Below are 21,210 nucleotides of genomic sequence, written 5' to 3'. Positions count from 1 at the left end.
TATTGTCTTAGAGATATTGGTAAGCTTTCATCAGTTTTAAAGGATTTAACTGAAACCTAACAGCTGTTGTAGTTGCTGTTGGCAGCAAGAAAGAAACAGACTTAATCAGAGACTGGCAAGCACAGATTTTTGGATGAGATTGGATGGAATTATTAAAGGAGGCAGATAGGAAATGGGTGGCATGCCTTGCCCCATTATTCACTGAGCTGATGAAGAAAATTGAATCCCAGGTCCTTGTACACACAAGACTGTCTTGGATGTTTTTAAGTAAAGTGTACACATAGCCACACTTACTCCCTTGTGTTTGTTGACTGAGTTAACAAGCTCTAACATACAAAACACAATGTGACCAATGATCGCAGGTTTTGTAGGGAGGGCAACCTGGATTCAGGAAACTGAATTATGTTCTATTGGGCTTCCTTCTTGAATTATTTTTAGGGGAAAACACAGACTTTCATTCTCTTCCTGTAACAACCATTCTCACTTTGATTTAATGTCAAGCGTCTGAGAGAAACCTTATACAAATGAGATCTTTTAAATAGACTAAACCTATTATTGTTTAATTTAGACATCAACGCTGTATGAAAGAAATGGTCAATAAATGGTCCCAAAAGCTATCATCGGGGCAGTATCCCTTAAAAAGATTTAGGTATATATACATTTTGTACCAATATGTACTTTTGAGGTACTAATACTCTTTAGATGCAAAAGTGTACTTTTTGAAAGGGTACCGCCCAAGTGACAGCTACAAGAACTAAGTTTTTTTCTGACAGTAAAGGACATCCTGGTCTCATGAAAATCTGTACGTATTTTACGAGTTCGTAATTCGTATGAATTCATACAAAGTGATTCATACAAAAGTGTACGATTGCTAGAAACTATGATACCCTAACCCTGCCCCTACAGGTCAACGTCAAAATCGCTTCGGCGAAAGCAAATTGTACCAAATATTACACATTTATTTGTGTGAATTCATACAAATTAGCCACTTTATAATATACGTACAAATTGCCAAGAGATTGTGTTGGAATAAATGGATAGGTTTGTCAACATATCAAGCTACTTCCTAGAGCGAAAGCCCAAAAGAGTTAAAAATTTGCCTGACATTTGCTGAAATGAAGGCCACAATTTCAATATGACGACCAAATGAGCTACTCAGAAAATCTCTTAACTCATATCAATACAGCTCATTTTAATTTTTAAAGGGGCGGTTTCTCGGACAAGCTTATAGTCCTAGACTAAAATGCATCTTTGAGCTGGCTCAATTTAAAAACATCTTGGACTGACATCTTATCTTATCATACATCAGTGCTACTGTTTTGTCTCAATGCACATCAGTAAAAGTTTTTAGGGTATGTTTGTACTAAAATAAATAAAGCCCTTTCTGGGAACATGCCCTATAGAGTATATTTATTTATCCTATAAATACATTTAAGATTGTAACAATGAAGCATAAATGGGAACTCCATTAAGTTTTTTGAAGCCATAAAAGGCCAACCTTTAAAACAGCAATAAAATGTTTTCTCTTGAGCAGATCAAAGCTTCATTTGCTTTCAGTGGAAAGTGTGATCCAATCAGATCATCTAAGTTCTTAATCAGTGTTACTCATGTAGGTTTCACAGTAAGAGGATCTCCATCAACAATTCTTCCTAGGTATCAAATCATCTGCTGATTTTTATGTTCACCACACCCACGTACACTTTAGGATTATCATAAACATCACCCTCTTGCTTTAAATGTATAATGATGTATAAATTATATCATTCTTATTGTTAGAAAGATTGATTACTTTTTTGTAGTCAGACATCTGACAAAACTGTAAAGCCAGAGAGCCAATAGGGTGAATTCACATATTTATTGCACCACATTTTGACATTATGATGATCACAAATTTAGCTAAATTCATTCTAAAGTTTCTAAAAATAGCTCTTTGAGCCCTAAATTTACCACTGTAACTTACAACAGCACCTATTAGACAACACAAGGCGGCAGATGTTTTCAAGAAAAAACAAATTGTTAAGCAGAGGTGTGGAACGGTCAGAGGGTGCATGCTGGGGGTAAGGTCCGGATTACTGTGTGGAACAAGACATGATCAGCGACCGCTGAATCTCACACACACAATGTAACTTCTCTGCCCTTTTCGCCCAAAAAGTTTCCAAGCGTTCCGCTCTGTGCCCCAGTCAGTGATGGAGGGAGGTTGAGGGTGAGGAGGAGGGGTGGAAGGAGGTCAGAGATCCAAATGACTGCCAAACACAGTTTGGGTCAACCAGCTACGCTCGCAGTTAACCTAAAACCTATTGCTTCACTACGTTCACACTGAAACCAGCAGAAACTGACAGAAACTGGAATGCACTTGATTTTAATATTGGCGGCAAGGTTTTAGAAGTTACTTATAATTGTAAATTCAAAAATTGAGCCCACTTTCTTTACTGACACATTTTGACAAAAGGGATTTACAATAGTGATGTATAACTGAGAATACCAAATCCGTGACACTGGTTGGACTCAAAGGCACAACCTTTGAATTATCTCAGTTTGAAGTCGAAGCCAGATCTACACTTTTAGAAAAAGACAAAAGTTGTCACTGGGACGGTACGTTGTTAAAAGGGTCCCAATACCATTTCGGTACAGATATGGGACTTTGAGGGACAGAAAGTGTATCTTTTTTAAAAGGTACTGCCCCAGTGACCACTTTTGTACTTTCTTGTATTATATTTTCTGGAAGTGTACTGCACCAAGTAGGCCTATACAGAGAACCCATAAAGACAGTAAGCAACACGTCATTTTACATGTTTGCCAAACAAAAAAATTGCTTAGGGTTTTAACCCATTTATATTGATGCTTAAGCCTTTCCTTCTGTTAACATCTGAATCTATGACAAACAATCATAACAAAAATGTATTATAAATTGACTTCTATTTTTAGTATTGTAGTTCCACAATGCACCCTTGGGTGTCATAGGTTGTGCTGATACAGTCAGATACCAGATGCACACCGGTCTATCCATCACTGTGCATTCACCACATGATTTTCATCTACAAAAATTATAAATCTATATTGAAAAAATATTTTTTTAAAGGAATTGAACCGAAATTTGTAGTAAAAGTTTGCTTTTTGACCAATGTCCCCTGTTAACATTCTTCGTTGTTCATTTAAACCGAACACTGTAAAAAATCTGTAGAAATTACAGTATTACTGGGTATTACTGGCAACTAGCTGCCAGTAACTTACAGTAAATTTTACATTTATGTTTTTTTCTGGCAACAGTTTGTTCAAAGTTAAATGAACATGAAACATTTTCTGTCTTTATCTTCTACAGTAAGTTACTGGCAACCAGCAGCAGTATTTCAGCAATTTTTTTTTACAGTGAATGCATGATTCTGTTTTTAAATTACTTCAGAATTCGGTGTTTCTGTCGGTCATATTTGAGTATCAGACTGCTGCATTTCGCTACAGTAAAGCACATGGTTTACGAATGCATAATGTTATTTCTCTCTTTGTTCAGTACATTATTCGTTTAGCGTAATTTCTGTGAGTCTGTGATGCACCTGTGAAAAAGTCTTATGGACTCGTGTGATAATGTTGCGCATCTCTTTCTCTAGTGAGACTTGCTTCCCGATTCGCTCTACTACACAAACTGCTTTCACAACAGGGCTGAGAAAGAGCGTCTGGAAAAATAGTTTTGCTGTTTGTTATTTTTGTTGTTAATGGTTAAAAAGGCATGAGAAATTACAGGGTCCGATTCCATTATATGCATTTGGCGATATACGATTTTTACAACTGTAATTAGCAAATATGTATATTGCAAAAAATATATATATTAAAAAAATATATTAAGTTATATATTTAATAAATTATTTATATACATTTTCTAAAATTAAAATGATGCCGCCTGCATGATAAAATAGACTAAATAAATGTGTGTAATTGTATAGACGAGGATTGTTGTAAATGTAAACCTTAAATTGACTCTACAATCAACGTTACCTTTCATTTTACCTTTGACCAAGAAGAAATCCGTTACAACCTTTTTTTTTACATTTGCTGTCAAAAGAATTATTAACGATAACTTTAAACTATCACGTTTCTCTAAACAAATTTGTAAGTATTTTGTTGGACGTATGGTGTATGTGCATAAATTTATTTCAGTTTTATATATTTGGTTGTCCAATTTTCTTGATAAAAATATACCAAGTTTTATTGGAAGTTTGAAGGCTCGTGTGACAGCATTTTAATTTTGTGATATCAGTGGTATTTATGACCTAAATGTTATACAGCTGAATTAATCGTATTTACACTTGTTTGATTAAAATCGTTAAAAAAAAACAACAACTGATTATTCAATCCAAAGAAACAACGTGTCTGCGTCTTGATAATAGTTTTTAGTTTTTCACTATAATAATAATAATAGGCGACATCGTTGTTGTTGTTGTTATTATTATGTATTTATTTATTTATTACAACCCACTTCGACTACAAAAGCCGAAAGTCCCCAAAGTCCAAAGTTCTTGAAAGTTGTGCTGATAACAGTCAAATAAAAACAGCGCAGCTCCAGTGTGTAAACACGCTGTACCTGCGCGTCAGTCAGTTTGGCCCAGGACTGGCTGCTGATTTGCATAAAGGCATTCAGCAGCCGCCCACTCATTACCATGTTTTTTATTGCCTGCCCTCTGGAAGCATCATGGCAAGTTATATCATTCTGTCGGTCAGGGAAGTGGCCTAACTTTTCGAAGCAGGTGTCTTTAGAAGAGCTCTTTGGATGCTTGAGGAGGGGGAATTTGACATACTGATTTTCCCTCGTTTCCTCATTGCGTGCAAAACTTTTAGATGTTCGCAAAAATGGTTTCCAAGTTAACATCTTTGCAACAAGAGCTTTTGAGCGCTTTATTAGACTCAGGAGTTACCAAAAATGTGCTTCTTCAAGCTTTGGATGACCTGGATCCAAGCACGAGCGGGTTTGGAATTAAGCTGGATAGTCTTCAGATGTCACCTTCCAGTTCCAAAATGAATGGGAGTGATACGGATACAAAGCCTGTTTTTCACACGCTGACAAATGGACACAGTAAAGGGAAGTTATCAGGGGACGAGGGCTCGGAGGACGGGGATGATTACGATACACCGGCAATATTGAAAGAGCTGCAGTCTCAAAACACAGAAGAGGCCGCAGAACAGAGGGCAGAAATTGAGCGAATGTTGGCGTAAGTTTTTATTTTGTTTCTACAAAGATCACCTGGTGTGTATAAAAATTAAATGTCATAGGAAACTATACTATAGGAAAGAAAAAGAGGAACAGCTGAACTGATATTATATTGCTGTGAAATAAGGGCCTGCATGCACCTGAAAATCGAATACAGAATTTTAAGACAAATAACAGTAATAAATAAATTGCATGAATGTCTAACAAGAAAAAATCTACATAAACGTGTAAAAATGTACTAGCCTAATGCAAATGCCATTTAATAAAACACTAACACTAATGTATTTATTTATTTAACTTAAACAGTTATACCCGAAATAGTGGAAAGGACATGTAGTTTTAATTTCTTTCAAAACAGATAAATACCAGTGTTTACAAATTTAAAACCACGCGCCAATGTTTCCTCTTTTCACATTCTAGTTACTAATTATCTACGTGGTTATTTCTTTAACTTAGAGATATATCAACTAAAGAAGATCTATTTATTATTAACCACCCCTGCCCTCTCGAAAGAAACTAAAAACGCGCAAAGTTTTCTCGTATCAATATCCTTTGACGTAGTCCGTTAAATAAATAATATTTAAGTAATTATTATTAAGTCGACAAAATATAGTATGTAATAATAACATTATTATTAGTATTATTATTATATTATTATTATTATATTACAAAAGCAACAGCATAAATGGCCTATAGATTGTGCAGTTTAATTCATTTTTTTAAATTCTGCAAATTAAAGATTTATAATTCTCACCGAAAAATCTGCGTCACAAAATAAAGTTCAAAATCAAAACTAAACCACGTGGAGTTGAGTTATTAATTTTATCCTATAAATCATCAACTGAAAGATACACAGTGACGAATGATTAGCGTGAATGGAGATCTAGTTATTCATTGTCGAACGTTATAAACTAAGTTGGCGCACAACCATATGTGTTGTCAGTCTCTAAATCAAACAGTCTGGACAGATTTCAGCAATTAGTTTGTAAGACTGTGAGTTTGATCTGAAATGACCACGGTAAGAAACTTTTAAATGCATCTGCAAACACGCAAAATGGCATTCTGGCAGCTGGCAACTAGAATCTGCTTTTCTTTAATTTTCTGGCGATTTTAATTTTCTGTATAGATTTTAAAATTTTTATAATTTAAACTAAATTTAATCGAATTAAATATTGTTTTATTTTACATGCTATGTACGTCGTTTGATTTACAGCAAATGTTTTACTTTGCGCTCCGGTCCAATAACACATATTACTACTATTCTGGTATTTCTCTCATTTCTATGTTTTTGTAAATCTACTCAAACAAGAATTTGTTTTCTCAATATGCAAATGAAGATTTTATTTTATTTCAAAAATATTAAATAAATGTAAGTTTATGTCAGTGGCGGTCGGCGGATCTTTGAGTTTACAAAAGCTTAACCTGTTGATTCTAATGTAGGCCAAAAACTACAGGCTGTAACTTATAAAAAACAATTATTATTATTTTGAAATAAAACATTAAATAGGCTATTCTGTAATACAGGTCTACATGCGCTGTAGCCTACTTTTTAAAAGATTTCTGTAAGTTTGTGTTTAGGCTCGTATAGTTTTATACCATATTTCCTTGAAACCTGAACAATGTTTAAATACATTGAATCCTTTAAAGTGTGTTTAATTAAACCATTTAGGCTATAGGCCTAAGTTGCGTTTACTTTTACAATGTCCTGAACAACATTCAGTTGTCATGATCGACTCTCAGTTGTCCTTAACTTGTCCTTTTGTAATTAAATCACAGTAATTGAACTGCTCACGCAATGAAGTCTTTAACCTTTGGAAGTATTTACAACCCATTGAATGCGCTGATTAACGATTGTTTATTAGCGTTGCAAACAATTGAACACCACTTGAAACTTTGGAAAACACTTCAGGTGCAGGAAAGGGGAGAACTTATTGTAAAACACTTATACACATAAGAGGAGCATGTTTTATGTAATTAGACAGTTATGTATAAAGGTGAGTGATTTCGTTATGTTTCATGTTTGCTTTTTGTACAGCGAGGACCCTTGGCGCGCGGCCCGTATGATTAAAGGTTACATGCAGCAGCACAATATACCGCAGCGCGAGGTGGTGGACGTCACGGGACTCAACCAGTCGCACCTGTCGCAACACCTCAATAAAGGCACACCTATGAAAACGCAGAAGCGCGCGGCACTCTACACCTGGTACGTCAGGAAACAGCGCGAGATTTTGCGACGTAAGTTAATATTTGTGTTTCCTTCTGCATGATTTATTTAACTTATTAAGTAGGAGACATGCTTCTGTTTCACCCACATGAAATTAATATTGTATTATGCTTTAGTATTTGGTAAACTAGTTGAATGGCAAGATAGCCTAGTGTTTATTAAACATAACATAGTACATATTAAAGTTTAGTAAAATATTTACAAAAGTTTATAATTCAGTATAGTTAATACTTCAATAGTATAGTATACATTAACAAATTGCTATGATATACTACAGTATACTATAATTTATTACCGTTTACTGTAGTGAGTAAGTAGGCCTATACTACATAATTGTTGTATGTGGGTTGAATAATAGCAATGTTTTGCATCATTGTTTTTCACAGTTTAGCTGGATAGCTGGAAAAAATTAACAGTATTTTTAATGTTAACAATCTATTCATTTATGATTTCTTATCCATTTGAATGTATGTGTTCATAAATGAAATAAGCAATGGCAAATTTATGGGTCAGTAATTCTGACAGAATGGGTCAAGGATGGTGGTGGTTTGGAGTAACATCACACCCTAAATTAGTTAAAAATTACTTTGAAAGATTTCCTCTGTTGTATAACCTTGTATAAAAAAACAAGCTTGCTCCTAGTGGCATAAAATACAAGGTTTTTATTAAGGCTGTATGGTATCTTTAAAGAACCTTATTAATTCTGAATGTTTCCCTGGAATCCAAAAATAGTTCTTTTGTGGTGTCGCTAGCAACATTATGTCCATCTATGTCTAATCTATTTATCTATGAAAATTCTGTAATTTTTTCTTATGTTTTAGAATTCAACCAGACGTCACAAGGATCTGTCAACAACATGTCGGACAAAGCCAATCAAGATCAAGTGCTACTCTTCTTCTCTGAGTTTGGTCAATCTGGGCAGAGTATGGGCCAACCAGCAGAAGATGCTGCCATTGAACCCGCTTGCAAAAAGCTCAGACGCAATCGGTTCAAATGGGGGCCTGCATCCCAACAGATCCTCTACCAGGCTTACGAAAGGCAAAAGAACCCCAGCAAAGAGGAGAGAGAGGCACTGGTGGAGGAATGTAACCGGTAAGGAGAATACAGAAAAATGCTCATATAAAATGTATTTTACATTTAAAGGGATAGTTCACCCAACTATGAAAATTATGTCATCATTTTCTCATCTTCATGTTGTTCTTAACCTGTATGAATTTTTATTTCTGATGAAGACAAAAGAAGATATTTTGTTAAATGATGGTAAGCAAACAGCTAATGGTAACTATTGACCTTCATAGTAGGAAAACAAATATTATGGAAGTGCTGTGATAAATTAGGAAGAAGATATTTTGATGATGCTTAGCACACAGTTGATGGTACCCATTGAATTCCATCTTATGTGTTTTTCTACTATGGAAGTCAATGGTTACAATCAGCTTTGAGCTTACCATCATTTATCAAAATATCTTCTTTTGTCTTCATCATAAAAATGAAATTCATACAGGTTTACAACAACATGAGATGGGAAAATGATTCATTTTGGGTGAACTATCCTTTTGAGTATGCAAATGTATCTGTTAGATGTATTACATATAAACATTACAATACAAATAAAAGATTTCTTGACCACATTCAGGGCTGAGTGCATCCAGAGAGGAGTATCACCATCCAAAGCTCATGGTCTTGGCTCCAACCTGGTCACAGAGGTGCGAGTCTACAACTGGTTTGCCAACAGAAGAAAAGAAGAAGCATTCAGACAAAAGTTGGCTATGGACGCCTACACAGGGCCAACGCACAGCCTCAACTCCCTCCTCTCTCACAGTTCTCCTCATCACCCACAGGCCAGCAGCTCCCCACCAAGCAAGATGCAAGGTACTGACATTTATTATAAACTACGGCATGTTATCTGACATTGTTTTTAGCTTGTAAACATGGTCTAGGATCAGAACGTACAATCGAACCTCTTATCTCCAACTGGTGTGTTACATCTTCAGAAGTATGGGCTGGAAATGATAATTAGCCCAAACTTTATCATCACAAAAAGAAGAAGTAGATGACATAGTTGATGAGATCAGGGAGACAGCAGAGAGCGAAGGGTAGTGATCAATGAGAGTGAGCTGAGCAAATGGCATTGTTATTCCCAGCTTTTGAGAACAATCTGCATTGTACCTGCAATCTCAGCTTCACTGAAGTCAGCAGGCACAAAGACCAGCCACCCTCGGACAGGACTTAGGGTCAGTCCCGGGTCAGGCGAGCACAAGGCCAACTCGCTCTTGAGACCTACTTGTACCTGTAGGGTCACGGCAGTTTACTGCAGGCCCACTCCTCTGTTATCTCATGAATTGTATTTCCAGGAGGATTTTATTGACTTAGTTTGATATGGCAAGACTTGGGCACTAAAAGCGACGCACTCTTCGACTCCACCTTATTACCTATTGTTGCTCTTTCATGTTTTAGCACCAGAGTGCTTTTGCCGTGGGTGTGTTGCAGATACGGCAATGAGTGCCTTGTGTGTTTGCGTGTGGTGGTTCCTTCTGCACACCTGACCAGTCAATGACCTCAGGTTGTGTGTGCGTGGAGGTTTGATAGGATGGGAAGAGGGAGGACTTTAAAAGGGACGGGGGTCTCTTCCACGCTTCAAGTCAAGGGGCTTACAAGGTGTCCCCGCCAGCAGCATCAGCTGTTTTTGGTGTCAGAAGCTGGCCTGACAAGAAAAGCACAGCAGGCCCCCTCATGGCGTTGCCAGGGCACAGCCTGTATTATGCATGCTTAATTGACAATTAAAATCCTTGGCTACTACATCTCCCAAGCCTTTGATAAGGGCCTCCCCTCTTCCCTGCTCTCTTTACCCTCCCTCGGCAGGGAACCCTTTTGTCTCTGGCATATTAGAAGACTGTAGTGACTGTAACCGAGGTTCATTTATCTCTGCTGGCCCAGGGGGATGGGCACACCAAAGCCCTTCTCACCTTTATGGGTTGGGGTAAAGAGGCTAAGGCCGAGCTCTGAGCAGAACAGCAGGAGCTGTCCGCCGGGGCATTGGCTCTTTTCGGGCCAGACAGGACTGATGAGCTTTTTCTGCTCAAAGTATAGAGGGTCTGACCCCACCTCTCGGAAGCAACGTGGATGTCAGGTTTTGCTAAAGGGGTCGTTACCAGGTCAGATCGTAGAAGGACTCGAGTTTTTATTGATTCTGGTTTGGGCCGTTGATAACACGCAGGCCGGTCTGCCACTGCTGGAAGGTCAGCTGATATGTGCTTTTGGGGGCTGTCTGTGATCTTTTTTTTCTGTTTGCATTGTGGTGTCATTGGGAAAGCAAAGCCCTTCCAAAATGTTCTTTGATCCCGTTTATGCTAAGACAATAGCTGTTAGATAACATTGCGTACATCTTCCCAGTAAATGCACAGTTTAACAACTATACTTTAATGCATAATAGCTACTGTGTTAAAATATCCCCCTTCCCAACATTAATAGCAGAGGACATAAGAATTCAACTGTTCTTGCTTGGTCTTTTGGAGATCACAGGAGGTTTGAAAGGCTGTGTACGTCCTGCTAAGACCCAGGAGGCCTCTCATATGCGGCAATGCTATAATGGGCACTGCCTGGGGATGAGAAGCAGGGCTTTGATATTACATGTGTCCCAGGGAGAGCTGAACCCTTTAAACCTGCTGAAATCTACTGCTGCCACTCCCCTTAAAAACTTCCCACCACCTTCTGCCTCTTGAGCTAAGAAGTCTTGTAGTCAACAAAGTTTTGCTTTTTCAGACATTTATACATTAGCTGTACATTTAATGATTTTCAGAATTCATAGTAACTTCCTTTTAAGCGTATTAAAGTTATGACAAATGCATTAATGTAAGTGTTCATGCAAGGCATGCATGAATTTGAAATAACATTGTTTTCCTGCATAGTTCACTTATCTATTTATTCGACAGTAAGAAATGCTTCCTTACCATTTCCCATAGCTTTTATACCACATTCTCAAAGGTTGTATTTCGGTTCCGGTTCCCTGAGAAACGCTGCCCTCCTGCTGGTCAGCATGGCCCAGACAGCGCAGACCTGAATGATTGAACGTGAGAGGAGATCCCTGCAGCCGGAGAGAATGCCCGACTCGGTCAGACAATAGCCCGTTCTCTCACTGACACTTTTAGTGGGTGCACGGCTGTAAAGACTGTTTATGGTCGCTGGCCATTGTGCGGTGAGCAGGTCGTAGGCTGGATGGAGTGCTTTATTGTGCTTTCCTGGTGTTTACAAGACGCCTCGGAGAGTTGGCAATGCTGCGGTGTGCAGAGGGGGGCAAAGTTATGTCTGCCGAGTTCCCCTGTGCAATGAAACTTGGCAGAGAGATTGCAGTAATATTACTAAAGCAGGACTAATGCTAATGTGGTGTCAACACAATGTCAGAAAAACTGTCAATAAATGGTCTCTAGATGTCACTGGGGCGATGATACCCTTTTAAAAAGTACACCTTTGTATCCAAAGAGTTCATATTAGTACCTCAGAGGTACACACTGGTACCAAAGAGTACATATTATTACCAAATGTATACTGTACATACCTGTACCTAAGTGGTACATATTAGGACCTTTTAAAGGGTGCTGCCCCAGCGACCATTTTTTGAACATTTTGATTCATCGTGTATGGTGTGTCACCATAATTTTGTTGATCTTTTTGTAATTTTTTGCTGTTTGTCTGGTGTTGCGTTTGGTTTGTTGCAGCAAAGCTCTCTGTGGTTAAACTTGAAGATAGAGGCAATTATAAATAGGGTGTATTTCATTTAACAGTGTCGTCATCTTGCTTGGCACAAAAAGAATGCTCTGAATTTGACTGGAGGAGTGAACCATTTTGGAAACCGTGCCTGACATTACCATTAATTGAGTAATGTTTACCTTGTTCATATCAGAGAAGGCTGGAATTGGCAAACATCCATTGGATAGGAGTCGTGTTGGTATCATGCAGCTCTGATGTGTTAATAGTACCGACAAAAAACCCATATAAGAAAGCAAAGTTAAAGATGAGATCTCTTTAAAGTGACATTCCACTTTTTTGGAAAATATGCTCATTTTAGAGTTAAACATTTGATTCTTACCATTTTGGAATCCATTAAGCGGATTTTCGGGTCTGGCATTGGAAGCACTTTTACCATAGCTTAGCACAATCCATTGAATCACTGAAAAATATTCCCCTGGTATAAAAAAGTAACCAAGGGGACTATTTTTGGGCAGTGCGTAATATCACTACGTCTGCTGCAGCCATGTTACATCAGCAAAGTCCTTGATTATTACGGCAGAATTAAAGTATAGTTCATAGCCATATCTGCCTAGAAAATCGCAGCTTTTTATTTTCCGTCTGTCTTAGTACACAATGTAACTACAGAAGGGTCAAGTTTAAAATAGGAAAAATATTGAAACTCTTAGGTTATTTTTAGCACGATGCTAATGGTCTAATCAGATTCAATGGATTATGCTAAGCTATGCTAAAAGTGCTAGCGCCAGACCCGGAGATCAGCTGAATGGATTCCAAAACAGTAAAAATCAAATGTTTAACTCTAGGGGAGCTCGAATTATTGGAATTAGTGGAATGTCCCTTTAATATCTCAATTATTTCTCCTTTACATCTATGAGACTAAACAGAGACCAAATTGAAATTTTTGCTGAAGTCTCACGTGTCTCCCATGACTCCCGTTATTTCCCATAAGATAAAGACTTAGAAATCTTACAAATGTCTCCATTAGAGCTTTAGAAGAGATCTCAACAATGTCATAAACTGAGCTCAGATTTGCCAAGTCTGCAAATAAAAGTCAATGAAGAATTATTGAAAATGTAAATATGAACTCATATTTAATTCTCATCAAATTTACCCAAATCCAGATATTTTACCTACATTAATGTGTCTCTATTTTTATTCCTCCTAAGCAATTTTAGAAGAAACATCTGAGACTATGTTGATACTTAAATTACACACAACCAGGACAGGGCTTATCCTAGTCTCAGACTAAAATGCATGTTTGAGCTGCCTTAATTTAAAAACACCTTAATTTTTGTAAGGTTTGTTTGTAAAAACCGAATTAAATGTCCTAATATAACTAATTATGGATTAATTTAAACCCTATCCGGGAAACTGCCACTATTTCTCCTGCGCAATAAATTCAAAGCGTCTTTAATGCCGTGTATTTTCTAGTGCTGTGAGCTGACTTCATGTACACATAAAGATGGCCTTGACTGTGCTGGGGCCGGTATCACAGGTGCACAGATCCCCGTTTATTTATTTTACCTTAACCTGCCTGCGGCCAGCAGATACAGTCTGGACCTGGTTTGAATGCCAGTCTGGGAACTAACTCGACAGTATCAAACTTTATTGAACAACATTCTCTCTCTCTCCCACCGACAGGTGTCAGGTACAGCCAGCAGGGTCCCGGTGAAGTCAGTTCTTCCACGACCATCAATCACCACGCCAGCAACGGCATGGCAAGCAGCCAGTCAGTGTTACAGCAAGTCTCTCCGGGGGCCCTGGACCCCAGCCACAGCCTCCTGTCACCTGACGCCAAGATGGTGAGCACACATTGGCACTCCTGGGTCTAGATAAGATAACACAGTGACACAGAAACACAAAGCGAAGCTTGATAGATACTACCTTTACCCAGCAAGTGGGCTGACAAACACTGCATTGTACTTTTTCGGCATTAAAACCAGAGGCAGACGGCAGGCCTTGGCCCGAGGCGCACCGTGGGGCCGATGTTAGCTGCTGGTAGTGAGAATAGGGGAACGGCCACGGCTATGCCAACAAACCTGACAAAGAAACATTATGTTTGTATTGATTAAATGCCTCGTTGAGGAAGGAGGACGGGTGGAGTTGTGCTTGTTCAATGTCAGTTGAGTAACAACGGCGTTCGATGAAGTTAAATGGGTTTTTCGCTTCCCCCTGCCCTGTCTAAATATGAATGTTTGAGTTGAGCAAGATCTCCGTGTACCTTTTTGTTTCATGACAATTTCTTTCAATCGACATAGGAAGTTTGCACTTTAAATTCGATTTATCACAGCTTTAGATTGGAAGTCAGCACAAGAGGAAGGGAGTATGACACTTGCTTATCTGAGCCGTCAGACGGTTGTCTGAGCAAGGACTCCTCTCGACTCAACTTATTCAAATAAAGCCTCTTTGCGTGTCTGTCAGGACTCTGATGTCTTAAGATAAGAGTACAGTTAGAACAATTGAGACGGAGGAATTCTAGACATTTTATTGGTCACAATAGACTCATGACGTGCATTTTCCTCACAGATATCGGTATCGGGTGGAGGTCTTCCTCCAGTCAGCACCCTGACCAACATCCATGCATCCCACCATGCACACCAACAGACCCCCAACCTAATAATGCCTCTCTCTGGAGTCATGGCCATCGCACAGAGTAAGTGACACCATCCCATGTTTTGTTTATTTTTTACGTGCTGTATCTCCATTTGACACCTCATCATCTTCGCTAGGTTTAAACACATCGCAGGCGCAGACGGTTCCCGTCATCAACAGCGTCGCAGGCAGTCTGGCAGCGCTGCAGCCCGTGCAGTTCTCGCAGCAGCTAAACAGCCCACATCAACAGCTCATGCAACAGTCGCCAAGCCACATGAGCCAGCAGCCCTTCATGGCATCCGTCTCGCACTCGCACAGTCAGTACAACTACTTTTTACCTTCACGAGAACCTGGTGCACGCAGCTCAAATGCAAATAACAGATGTGTGACCTGTTTGTGTGTTATCTTTACAGTGTACTCGCACAAGCAGGAGCCACCTCAGTATTCTCACCCGTCTCGATTTCCCCCAATGGTGGTGACGGACGCCAACAGCCTCAGTACGCTGAGCTCAATGTCCTCCAGCAAACAGGTCAGTCACCCACCACATCAAAAAATAAATGTATCTTCACGAAAAGACCGGAGCGGGCATTTTCTGTGTGTGCATGTTCTGCATCCTTCAATATGAGACACTGACACGCATTAAACTAAATTAAGCCATGGCGGCAAGAAAACAAAGCACACTATAGGCAGCCATTTACTGCAGTAATTTATTTGCCCAAATAAATGCTTACACATTGCACTGACCAAAAAGAACGTATAGGGCAACTAGTTTTTTACTGTGTTTTTGACTTTTAATTCCTGTCACATTAGGATGCTCCTGTAAACAGGATGGTGCAACTGGGGGGTCTCTCTTGGGTAAATACTGTTTACATTTAGACACTTTATATCTGCACTGGCTATGTATAGCAACAGACCCATGCTACATACTGTTTTATAGGGTGATTTTATGCAGAAAGATTTTATGTAGTTAATCACGAAAAATGACTTTTTACAGGCTGGGTTACATTTTTTGTTTTTTATTTTGTACAGACTTATTTTGTGCATTCATATATTTGATACTTTTAATCACAAAAATGTCCCAATCTTAAACATGTATATTTTTTATTAATAATTTAGAATTAATCTCTAGTTTTCATTTAGATGTTTATATAGCAAAGAATCTGTGTGTAAACCGGCTTTAGTGTCTTTTGTGTAGCTGAGCTTGTTGAACATCAGAATCAGTGAAGCAAGCCAACATGTGGATACTCCTCAGAATTCCTATTTCCTTTGAAGAGCCTGACCAATCAGTCACCCGTGATCCCAACCTGATTGATGAAACCTTTCTTCCTTTTGTTCTTTCTTTCTTCCTTTCTTTCTTTCTTTCTTTCTTTCTTTCTTTCTTTCTTTCTTTCTTTCTTTCTTTCTTTCTTTCGTGATATTTTCTTTTTCTAAAAGTCCTCAGTAAAATCCTCCAAGAAAGATCCTCCGCACATACTTTTCTTTCTTTTCTTTCTTTCTTTCTTTCTTTCTTTCTTTCTTTCGTGATATTTTCTTTTTCTAAAAGTCCTCAGTAAAATCCTCCAAGAAAGATCCTCCGCACATACATTTTTTTCTTTCTTTCTTTCTTTCTTTCTTTCTTTCTTTCTTTCTTTCTTTCTTTCTTTCTTTCTTTCTTTCTTTCTTTCTTTCGTGATATTTTCTTTTTCAAAAATTCCTCAGTAAAATCCTCCAAGAAAGATCCTCCGCACATACTTTTCTTTCTTTCTTTCTTTCTTTCTTTCTTTCTTTCTTTCTTTCTTTCTTTCTTTCTTTCGTGATATTTTCTTTCTTTCGTGATATTTTATTTTTCTAAAATTCCTCAGTAAATTCTCCAAGAAAGATCCTCCGCACATACATTTTTCTTTCTTTCTTTCTTTCTTTCTTTCTTTCTTTCTTTCTTTCTTTCTTTCTTTCTTTCTTTCTTTCTTTCTTTTTTTCGTTCAGATTTTTTTGGGGCAAGAAGTTTCCTGAGAATTTTAGAAAAAAGGAAAATCAAAATTTCTTTTGTGATTTTCCTTTTTTTTCTAAAATTCTCAGGAAAATTCTCCCCCCCCCAAAAAAAATCAGTTCTGCCGATACATTTTCTTTCTTTCTTTCTTTCTTTCTTTCTTTCTTTCTTTCTTTTGTTCTGAATTTTTGGGGGCAAGAATTTTCCTGAGAATTTTAGAAAAAAGGGAAATCAAAATTTCTTTTGTGATTTTCTTTTTTTTCTAAAATTCTCAGGAAAATTCTCCCCCCCAAAAAAGCAGTTCCACACATAATTTTTTTAATTTTCTTTTCTTTCTTTCATGATATTTCCTTTTTTCTAAAATTCCTCAGTAAAATCCTCCAAGAAAAAAAATCAGTTCTGCACATAATTTTCTTTCTTTCCTTCTTTCTTTCTTTCTTTCTTTCTTTCTTTCTTTCTTTCTTTCTTTTTTTTTAAATTTCTCAGGAAAAGCCTCCAAGAAAAATAAATCCGTTCTGCACATACATTTCTTTCTTTCTTTTGTGAGATTTCCTTTCTTCTAAAATTTTTCAGGAAAATCCTGTTCTGCACATAAATTTTTCGTTCTTTCATTCTTAATTTTTTTTTAATTCTTTCATTCCTTCTTTTGTTCTTACATTCTTTCTTTGTTTGTGAGATTTCCTTTCTCCTAAAATTTCTCAGGAAAATCCTCCACGAAAAATTAATCAGTTCTGCACATTCATAAGAGTTAGCAAGCGGCCTAAGTAAAAGTCATAATTTGCTCTCCATTTATCCTCATTCCTGTCTAAGAGAAACAACAAGATCTCATTTGTGATCTCATTTGAGAGTAACTCAGGTCAGGAAATGATCGTCACTGTTAATCAAAGCTTTCATGGCCTTTCGGCTACCCCGTTGGGGACGGGAGTGTGTCCAGTAATTACACCTCTTCCTCTTTCCCCTGCACCCTGTGACCACTCTAGCCTGAAATGCAGTGTGCAGTCAACGCTTTCACACGCCCAATTTCCCACGCTGCCACATCACTGAGAGCAACAGAAACTAATGGTGCAAACTTCCTCTTGGTGTGTGATCCTTCATTTGACTATTCAGAATAAACTTGCTATCCAGAATTCAAGAAGATTTAACAGTTTTTAACCTAACTAGTTGAATGCATTTAAATATCTCAGGTATGTGGTTCCTCAACCCCCTGTCCTAAGAGCTCAATTTTAAGCTCTTATCTGTATTTGGACTGGGCGTTGCAGTCGTGGGCGATGGGCGCTCTGGTGGACATTACAAACTACGCTGTGGCTTTATAGCCCTGCTGTTTGCCGAGCTATCCAACCCACCCCGACAACAAAAAGTCACCTCCACTCAGAGACCCACATCTAATGAGTGTAGTCTGAACAGCTGCTCGGCACCTTTATCAGGTGAGGCTGTTTGTCGGCCAGCGGGTCACGACGGGGTCACCTGCCTCTCGCTCTCCAAAAAAATGGGAAAAGGTCTGAACAATACGCTTTGTATAGAAAGTAAAGCACAGGAATTATGGGAAGGAGTTATATTTGGTCAGGTGTGGCAAAGGTCTAGAGCTGATAATTCCTTTTTTCACATATTGTTCGTGAGTTTCCTTTTTGCTGGGACAGAATGTGCAAACATGTCGTTTGGTGTCGTGCTTATTTGATGATTTCTGTTTCTTTATTTTTGCAGTGTCCACTGCAGGCCTGGTAAGCATGCGCAGCTGATTTCTTCGACACCTGGCAACAGGAGCACGTCCTACCCATTCCCCCTCATCACGCCTGTATCCGTGGCAACTCTAATGGCGCAATGGACATTGAGTTAGTCAATAAACAGAGGACTGAGGTGCAACTGATCTATGCATGTGAAAAAACCCACAGACAATGTCAGGTTGTTTTGTTCCATCACCAAGTGTGAAGAAAACTTACAAGGGTGAAACCATTTTAAGCCCAAACATCAGTGGCACGGACAAATCATATCAGTTAACGTCTCTGAAGAACAAATGGATGGAAATGAGATGGTGTAATAAAGCTACAGATGCAAACAGAAACTCAACAGGGCTGCAATGGACAACCACCTGGATGGATGGCACGATTGCTTTTCTCTGACATTTACTAGAAAAAGAGCACAAGTACACGTCCATGTATTTCTGAACGTGCTCGATGAAGACCTCGATACAATGACAATCAAAAGATGATACAAAGAAGTCTTCCAATGCATAGACAATGTGTACAGCTGTAAATAGAAGCGATTATTATATCATTATTATTTCATCGGTCTGAAGGATGTAAATATTTAATAGTCCACATGGTTTGTTGTTTTATTCGTCTTCGTAACCTGTGATTCAGTGACAATCTTTATAAGTGTAGGACTATGCAATGTGTCGGAGAACGCCGTTTAGATTTCACGATTTTGAAGTGACATTTCAAGTAATGCAGATCTATTTTTGACTTGGTAACTGGCAAATCTCAAAATTGAGATAAAACACTGGATCTATTGATCCCTCCCTATCTTTAAAAAATAGATACATACTGAGTATTGGCATAAGTGTCGTCAGATAGATAAGAGTGGCTTTTCAGTGCCAGCATTTAGGTGGTAAAATTCCAAATCCTTATCCGAGGAATACTGGATTGACTAGGAGAGATGGGTCGATGGGAGAAACAGATAACCCGTCCGCAAACCCATTGATAACAGCAGTGAATAATGATGTGCCTTTCTAATCTAAATATTAACCCACAATCAAGCCTTCATTGTCAGGAGTATATGAAAAAAACTCATGTTGAAATGATGTCATGTGATGTAATCATGAAGTTGTCAGGCTTGTTTGACTTCGTGCGGCGCTGCAGGAACCGACAACCGGATGACGTCAAAGTTCCGCGAGAGGGATTTAAAAGCAGACGACTCTGTATGATTTCGTGAATCGCTCTCGCGGTGCTGTGGCGTCGGCCGGTTGTCGATTCTTGCGGCGCCGCATGAAGTCGAGCAAGCCTATGCCATTTCAAACAGTATTACCTGCTTACAAAACTCTGAGCTACCAGGAAACATTGTGGGTGTTGGCCTTGTGCTTTTTTGACACTTAAAACCATTTTTTTAGACTTTGTGACACTGAATTTTGAAATTGTCATTTTGATTAACTGAAGATACACATCTCTTGTCCCATTTGAGAGTTGAATAGTTTTCAAAAGGTCACTTCTGTGTTTTATTGTTGTAATGTTGACTATGAACCCACTGCCAGTCAACATTTGGTTACAGTGCTGTTTTGTCCTGGATTCTCTCCGCATTGTATTATTTTTGTATAAAATGAAATCAATCTTTTAAAATCATTATTTATGCCTTACAGGAAAAAAAAGTTAATGTTGAAGTAAAGTTTTTTTTCTCAAGATTGAAAATAATGGTCTGTTTGTTTTCTCTGATTTATCCCATTTATCCCTCAAACCCTCCTAGTTTACTTTCTTCTTTCAGCCAAACACATTAAGAGACATTTGAAGAGTTTCGTTGCAAAACGAGATAAATCCATTTTTTAAATTTTTGTCAAAACATGTTTATTATTATGTTATCATGTTATTATTTTGTTTTATGGTGCTACTTAGCTGTATTTTTTAAGTTATGAAGGTTTAAATCAAAACAAACCAACTGCAGTTGCATTGATATTAATTGGAATGCACAACCAAAAAACGAGATTTCTGAACAATTAAAAAAAACGGTGGTTATCTCGTTTTGCAACAAAACTCTTCATTTACTTGTATCCTCTTCTCAACCTTATAGTGGCATTGGAAAGTGACCCATTTTTTAAGTTCCAAAACCCACATACATCTGTCGAACACACATTCATACAGATTAAATGTCTTCTGAGGTAAAGTTATGGGTATTTGTAACATTGGGCCATAGTCTGGCCAATGCTATCTTATGGCAGAAAAATTCATTGTCTCACTTACATTTTTAAGTTTATTCAACTTGAATTTACTGTGCATTTCAACTTTAGATCAACTTTAAAGGAAAACACCACAGTTTTTAAATATTTTACTATGTTCTTACCTCAGCTTAGACTAATTAATACATCCCTATCTTTTATCAATGCGTGCACTTAATCTTTGTATAGTGCATTGTGAATGTGTTAGCATTTAGCCTAGCCCCATTCTTTCATTAGGATCCAAACAGAGATAAATTTAGAAGCCACCAAACACTTCCATGTTTTCCCTTTAAGGAATAAATAGGGCTAGGCTAAATGCTTACACATTCACAAAAGATTAAGTGTACACTCTTTGTACGATTTGCTTTTGCCCCTGTGACATTGGGGTTAGGGGTGGTTTTGACTGACCTCAACTTTCTCATGGACATGTATACGGCCTTAGGCTACGTTTACATGGAAACGATCTGAAAAGAAACCGCAAAAGTGGCGTTACGTTATCACTTTTTATTCCGCGTTTATACAAGCGTTTTGAGGGGGAAATCTGCGTGCACATGGTGACGCAAAAT

The 21,210-nt window shown here is 38.1% G+C and overlaps 1 protein-coding gene across 2 annotated transcripts; it reads left to right on the top strand.

Annotated features, from left to right (window-relative positions):
• The first annotated feature begins 4,672 nt into the window (after positions 1-4,672).
• Positions 4,673-20,126, top strand: hnf1ba (HNF1 homeobox Ba). Of its 2 annotated transcripts, XM_055196125.2 has the most exons (10): positions 4,674-5,198; positions 7,233-7,432; positions 8,243-8,513; positions 9,058-9,293; positions 13,809-13,969; positions 14,694-14,820; positions 14,897-15,076; positions 15,173-15,288; positions 15,570-15,614; positions 18,427-20,126. In XM_055196125.2, exons 1-10 carry the CDS (start codon positions 4,828-4,830, stop codon positions 18,445-18,447), a joined length of 1,728 nt encoding a protein of 575 aa, XP_055052100.2. In that variant the 5' UTR covers positions 4,674-4,827; the 3' UTR covers positions 18,448-20,126. The 2 variants fall into 2 exon arrangements, with proteins under 2 accessions (XP_055052101.2, XP_055052100.2); XM_055196126.2 differs by lacking the exon at positions 15,570-15,614 and having other exon boundaries at positions 4,673-5,198.
• Positions 20,127-21,210: the final 1,084 nt, after the last annotated feature.

The sequence above is a fragment of the Misgurnus anguillicaudatus genome, chromosome 24 (genome assembly GCF_027580225.2).
Source record: "Misgurnus anguillicaudatus chromosome 24, ASM2758022v2, whole genome shotgun sequence".
NCBI classification, from domain to species: domain Eukaryota; kingdom Metazoa; phylum Chordata; class Actinopteri; order Cypriniformes; family Cobitidae; genus Misgurnus; species Misgurnus anguillicaudatus.
This window is presented reverse-complemented; position numbering and strand designations above follow the sequence as displayed.

Coding starts and splice junctions, on each gene's coding strand:
- hnf1ba (XM_055196125.2), top strand. CDS start 4,828: ATGTTCGCAAAAATGGTTTCCAAGTTAACATCTTTGCAACAAGAGCTT. Junction 5,199..7,232: donor GAAATTGAGCGAATGTTGGC/GTAAGTTTTTAT, acceptor CTTTTTGTACAG/CGAGGACCCTTGGCGCGCGG. Junction 9,294..13,808: donor CCCACCAAGCAAGATGCAAG/GTACTGACATTT, acceptor TCCCACCGACAG/GTGTCAGGTACAGCCAGCAG.